The sequence below is a fragment of the Manacus candei genome, unplaced genomic scaffold (genome assembly GCF_025592945.1).
Source record: "Manacus candei isolate 608988 ecotype Guabito, Panama unplaced genomic scaffold, ASM2559294v1 h1tg000048l, whole genome shotgun sequence".
Taxonomy (NCBI): Eukaryota; Metazoa; Chordata; class Aves; order Passeriformes; family Pipridae; genus Manacus; species Manacus candei.
This window is the reverse complement of record NW_026138096.1, coordinates 8,992,089-8,998,292: the sequence shown is the minus strand read 5'-3', so window position 1 is coordinate 8,998,292 and position 6,204 is coordinate 8,992,089. Positions and strand designations below refer to the sequence as shown.

General features: G+C 58.0%; 1 protein-coding gene across 1 annotated transcript; it reads right to left on the bottom strand.

Moving 5' to 3' along the window:
* Positions 1-607: 607 nt before the first annotated feature.
* On the bottom strand, positions 608-5,675 carry NKX1-1 (NK1 homeobox 1). Its single transcript, XM_051798111.1, has 4 exons — positions 5,210-5,675; positions 2,861-3,031; positions 1,192-1,650; positions 608-1,140 (listed from the first exon to the last, which is right to left on the bottom strand). The coding sequence occupies exons 1-4, from the start codon at positions 5,673-5,675 to the stop codon at positions 608-610; spliced, it is 1,629 nt and encodes a 542-aa protein (XP_051654071.1).
* Positions 5,676-6,204: the final 529 nt, after the last annotated feature.

The window sequence follows — 6,204 nt, the reverse complement described above, 5'->3', positions numbered from 1 at the left end:
CACCGTGAGGTCACGGGAGGGAGCGGAGCGTCGTTGCCTCGGCAATGTCGAGGGACAGGACCGATAAGTTCTCTGCTTTACCCTGAGAGTCAAATGGGTACATAATATTTTCTTTTTTAAAGTCTTTTGAGTGTGGCCAGACCAGAATAAAAACAAAGTCAAATAATAATAATAATAATAATAATAATAATAATAAAATTAATCAAACCCACATAGCAACGAGGGACGGTGAAAAAATAAAAATACAGGTAACAATGATTTACATCTACTTGTATGTACACGGGGGAGGGAGGTTTTCCTCCTCCTCCTCCCTTCAGCAGCGCAGTCCGGACACATCGCGTAGAAAAAGGGCCGTAGAAAGGACGGAGGGCGGGGGGGCCGCCCCTTTGCACCCCCGGGGTCGGTGGCAGCCGGGGGGCAGTGGGAACACCTGGCTGTCCCTTCTCTTCCACCCCCCCGGTGTCGCTGCCAGTCGGTTCTTGGTTTCACCTCTCGGGAGCGGGGGGTCGTGCGGTGAGCGGCTCCCCCGGAGCCCGGCCGGGTGGTCCCGAAGGGGCACAGCGGGAATGGGCCGGGAATAAGGAGGATGAGGAAGGGGCGTCGGGGCTTATAGGTGCGGGGTGTAGAAAGCCGGGGCGCCGTAAGTCTGGGACCCCAGGACGAAGGGCGAGAGGACGGCGGGGCTGGGCAGGAAGGGCAGCTGTGCGGCGCAGACCAGCCCCCCGGCCGGGTGCCCGGCGTAGCTGCCGGGGCCGTGCATGGAGAGCGGGGCGCCCATGGGCGGCGAGTGGCTGAGCGGGCTGAGCCCCCCCGGCAGCGCCCCCCCGCCCAGCGCGCCCCCCGCCCCGCCGCCCCCGCCCCCGCCCGTGGGCGCGCTGGTGTCCGCCCCGGGGTTCTGCTTCTTCCACTTGGTGCGCCGGTTCTGGAACCAGATCTTCACCTGCGTCTCGGTGAGGCTGAGCGACAGCGCCAGGTTGAGGCGCTCGCACACCGACAGGTACCGCGTGGACTTGAACTTGTTTTCCAGCGCCACCAGCTGCTCGTAGGTGAAGGCTGTCCGCGCCCGACGGGGCTTGCCCGACTTGGAGTCCGAGCCCGTCCTCTTCCTCTTGGGCTTGGCCTGCGGGCCGGGCTGCGCCCCGACGGGCGGCGGCGGCGGGGGCGGCGGTGGGGGCGGCGGGGCTGGGACACCCCCCGGCTCGGCCGGCTCTGCTCGGAGCGGCCCCGGGTCGGGCTCTCCGGGAGCCGCCGGGCCGGAGCTGCCGCCGCTGCTGCTGCTGGTGCTGCCGCTCTCCTCGCTGCACAGCTCCTCGTCGTCCGGCAGCTCGCTGTCGGGGCTGCGGCTCGGCCGGCTGCTGTAGTCCAGGTCGCACTCCTCGGCCTTGTAGAGCTCCCCGTCCTCTGCGGACAAGCGACAGACGCTGTCAGGGATCGCCGCCCGGCTCCCGGCCCCGCCCGGCCCCAGGAGGAACCGGTCCCCCCCCCCGGGATTCACCCACCCCGTATCCCCGCGGCTGTCGGGAAAAGGATGCCCGGCCCTCCCCAACTCTCCACCCGCCGTGGGGATGCGGCTGGTCCGGGCCCCCTGGCTCCTCCGGCCCCCTGCTCCGGGAGTGGCCTGGAAGCACACGGAGAGGAGCCGGGGCTGGACTGGGGACACATGGCGAGGAGCCGGGCAGAAGCGGCCAGGACAGTGGTTCGGAGCCGCCTCCGAGGACAGCCTTCACCTACGAGCCTTCTCTGCAGCCCTGGGGCAGAGAAGGGGCTGTCCAGCCCGGCAAGGCTTTCCCAGAGCTGCCCCTTCCGAGCTACCGACTTTCGGCAAGAGCTGGCGCCGAGATATGGCCCGGGCCAGGGGATACAACCCCCTTCCCACCGCCGCCAACGCGCCCACAAAACAACCGGTGGCTGGAAAAGAATTTGGGAAGACAGCAGGGTGGGTGTCCCCGGGAAGCTGGAAGGGACGAGGAGCAGGCGAGGACAACCCCCGCCCGGGCCGAGCCAGCCGTGCCTGGGATGTCACAGCGCTTCTAACAATTTTAGTGACGGAAATCTCCGAATCGATGGGAGGTTTGCTGGTTTTTGCTCTGGCATTTTTAACCCTTCCTGCGTCTGGTTTGACCTCTTGTCACTTCCCGAAATGGAAGTATTAAAGTGGAGTAAATACTTGTATTGATTAGCAGAGCAGATACAAACTTAATTAAACTCATTTTGTGCAATGTACAAACTAGTTAACGGTCATTTAATTTATTTGGGTTTATATTACGCTCCAATTAACGGGTCTCCATCGGAGAACAGGGTAATTATCCGATATTTAAAGCTATTGGACTTCTGCTGACGGTTCTGTCATTAGGAAGCCTAAAAGCAAATTGCGTTTTCCGGAGAACCGACTCCTCCTCACCCCGGCCCGGGCTCCTTCGGGGGAGCGGGAGGAGAATCCTCTCCACGGGACGGGGGTGGGGGAGGCCCCGCGGGCAGGTCGGGGGCAGAGGCCTGTGAGTATCGTCTTTTTTAGCCGGTGCTTTCAGACACTCCTAAACTTCCCTCCACTCGCAACGGGGGAGCAGCTCCGGGAACCCCTAATCAAGGACTCCTTCAACTTGGTTAACGGAGATACATAAATGAGAAATGAATCGCTGGTCTGTCACCTTTATCCTGCCCGTAATTTAGTTGGTTTTAATCCTCAAAAAACCTGAACACACCTCAAATTTCGTCCGTATCCCCACATCGGACCCTCTAACGCCCATGTGTAAAATTAAGGGTGGTTTTAAAAGTGTATTTTGTTCAGCGCGCTGATTTCGGATAGGGATGGTTTAGTTGGAGAAAAAGGGGCAGAGAAGTTTATGGTAGTTCTTTTCACCCGGAAAATATCCCTTAATAACTCGGGGTTCATGAGGAGCCCTTTCCAGCTTTCTGTTCAGGTCGGCGCACGGAATAGGCGGGCGATCGCCACCGTACAGACGGGAACCGGGGCAGTTTTCTCCCAGCCCGACCCCGTGAGTGCAGACGAGTGTCCTGCAACCTGTAGAACCTGTTAGAAATTGCAGGGCGTAATTTTTGCAACAACAATTAATAAAAAGTGCGCGTAGCTACCTCTGCGCAGCAGACCCGGGAGCTGAGCGCAGCCCCAGCACTCACACACGGACCGGACCGGGAACCCGCAGCTGGCAGTTTTGAGGTTTAATTTTCCCTCTAGGAAACCCCTGCCGTAGCCCAACGAAATTTTTTTAAGACAAAAAAAAATGCAACGCGAATAGAACTGGCGACGGAGATGGACGCTGGATTTGCCGGGTTTTTTTTCTGGAATATGTTAAATGGGAATTCACTAGAGACTTTTACCTGATATTTTTGACATTAAAATAGTTTTACGAGCGGCGAGTGACGAGCGCCGTTGCCAGTCTCCTTTGGCCAGAAAGCCTTTGCGTTTTCCGGGGGTGTTGATACTTTTCTGGCCAGAGCTACTTTTCGGAACACTTCTCCTACATTAAACCACCGCTTGAACTAATATTGATTACGATAGGGAAAGAGAATAATTAAATTTCGTGATTTTCGAGCAGTCCCAGACCTATTCCTGACCGTTGCCATAACATTGAGGCGACGTGGCCGAAGGGCTCCATGTGCGGAGAGTCCGGGGAACTTGTCAGCGGGCAAAGCGGACCGCGGCGTGGAGCCTCCAAGGGTATTTATTTTGAGGGAAGGGATGGAGTTGCATTTCTCTCCTTGTCTGGAGATAAAAGTGTGAGATTAGCGATAGGCTGACCTCGTCAGTCTTTCTGATCGCCCAGATCTATTTAATATGACAAAAGTCAGATGAGTTTAGGGGAATAATTACTAACCCAGCTCCGCACTGCTTTAAAAAATGTCTTTTGAATTCTATTAATGCCCCGTTCCTGCTTTTGCCTTACAGATGAAAAATGCGTCAAGGCTCGGTCTGGAGCAGATTCCAGACCGCTTTTGCTGAATAATTTTAACTGACAGAGTCCTGTTATGGCGGGGTTGGAAACCTCCGAGTCCTCCTCTCTTCCCTTCAGACACAGAGAAATTATTTTTCCTTAACAGAGAAGTTTATCCCCCGCCGCCCGCTACCCCTTCTGTCCCCTCTCAGGACATGGAATAACTATTTATATTTTTCACAACAACCGTCTTTTGCCGGAAACCCTCTGCGATCCCCAGAGTCTCGGTGTTTAGAGGTGAGAAAGTTGGGATATTTGGACCCAGAAAGAAAAAGCAATCTAGAGCTTGGGTCGAATGCAATTCCCGATCAATAGCGAGCCCTAATAAGTGTAATAGGTTTTAATCGAGTAATTATCCGAATTTTGACCCTATAATTTAGATGTTAGGGAAGAGTTTGCAAGGTGCTTGAAAGAGATATGCACAATTCGATAATAGGATATCGATCCAGGCAGTCCTACATGCCACTCTGGGGCGATTTTCCCCATTATCCAGCCTCTTTACGCTGCTAAGCACATTTTACCTTAAATGTAATCGAAGGAATTTAATTGTTTTTCCAGAGATAACCAGCATTTTGTCACAATTAGTCTGATTTGTCCTAAAAAAGCCAAGGGGAGAGAGAAAATTGAATCTGTCGCCCAGAGCAACGGGCGGCAGCGGCGGGGGGAGGACAGGAGAGGGGTCCAGGGCTGGGAGAGAGAGATACAAAGTCATAAAAGCCTGCGGGGACCCAGGCGAGATGGGGGTACGGAGGGAGGGTTTTCACAGCCCCGGGGCTGGAGCTCCGGCCCACCGAAGCCGAAGGAGCAGCTCGCAAGTTCGTCTGAGCCGGAGCTCGCAGCCACCGCTGCCCCTGCCCGAGAGGAGGAGGAGGACGGCGGGGTCCCTGCCCGACCCGGCCGGGCCGGCACCTCCAGGGCTGATCCTGCCTCCCCGGGGGATGAACTGGGCGAATAGACCAGTGTATCCCCGCTGAACTCCTCGGACAGGCGGGGAGTGGAGCCCGGCCGGTGCCGAGCTCCGGGAACCCAATCCCGGCCAGTCCCGGGGTGATGCTCCCGGCTCCCCGCCCTGCCATCCCTCAGCCTAACACAGAATTCCACCTCTCCACATCCAGCAGCAGCAGTGCAGGGCGCATTTGTCCTTCCCCAGCGCCCCGGCTCCCGAGGCTGCCAGCGGGGGAAGGATGACCTGTCAAAGCATGCGAGCCCCTTGCTCGGGGAGCTCGGAGGGGCTCCGAGCCCCCAGACCTACTTACTGATCAGCTCTGCGGATTTCTTGCACGCGTCGAAATCTTCGGCGAGAGCCTTTTGCTCGACCAGCTCCGTCCCTGAGTCCTCGGGCTTATCCTCCGCCCCCAGAGTGAACTCGGTCCCCGCCGATTTGTACAAGCCCGCGCACTGCCGCCGCTTGCTGTTGAACTTGTTAGGGTCCAGGATGTCGAGCACGGAGAAGGAGGTGGTTCTGTGCACCATGGGCAGCGCGGCCACTGCCCCCTCTTGTCCGGGGGTGTTGCTCTGGCTGTCCCCTTGCCTGTCCCGGTTGGCAGGGCAGTAGAGCGGCAGCTCGCCGCCGGCCGAGAGCCGCTGCTCCCCGCGGCCGTCCATCCCTTCCCCGTGGCAGCCGCGGGGCTCCCCGCCGATGCCGACTGCGGGGGCTGTCACCGCCGCGGCTGCCGCTGTCGGGATGGAGATGTCACCGACCTTGTCTCTGCTCACATTCATGACTCTTTGCAGAGCCCCTCTCGGTCGCAACTTCTCCCCCCCCCCCCCTCCCCTCTTGCTCTCCCCCTCCCTCCTTCCTCCGGCGAAGTTGATCTGGAAACTCCTCCCCAGCACCGCTCCGGCTCAGGACGAGCCGCTGCCTTCAGCTCCCCGGGGCTGCGCTGGGTCCAGCCGCCGGGAGCCTCCGGGGGAGGCAGGGAGTCACAAGGTGATGCTCGGCTCAGAACCTCCACTCAGCAGCTCCTTCTTCCTTCTCATCATCCTCGCCAGGCTGCTCAGGAGCTCCTGCCCCCCCTCCCCTCTTCTCTCTCGCACACACACAGAGGCAAGGCTGTATCTTATTTATGCATTCATATTTAGCACTGGATTGTAATTGGCTACAAATTAATCCCTTGCCCATAATAGTCTGTAATCTTCATCACTGGCGGAGAGACACGGTGAAAGTGTGTGCCGGGGGGAGGGGGGCAGAGAGGGAGAGAGCGAATGAAGGATGGTGTTGGCTGTGATATACTTGGCTGTCAGCTCTGTT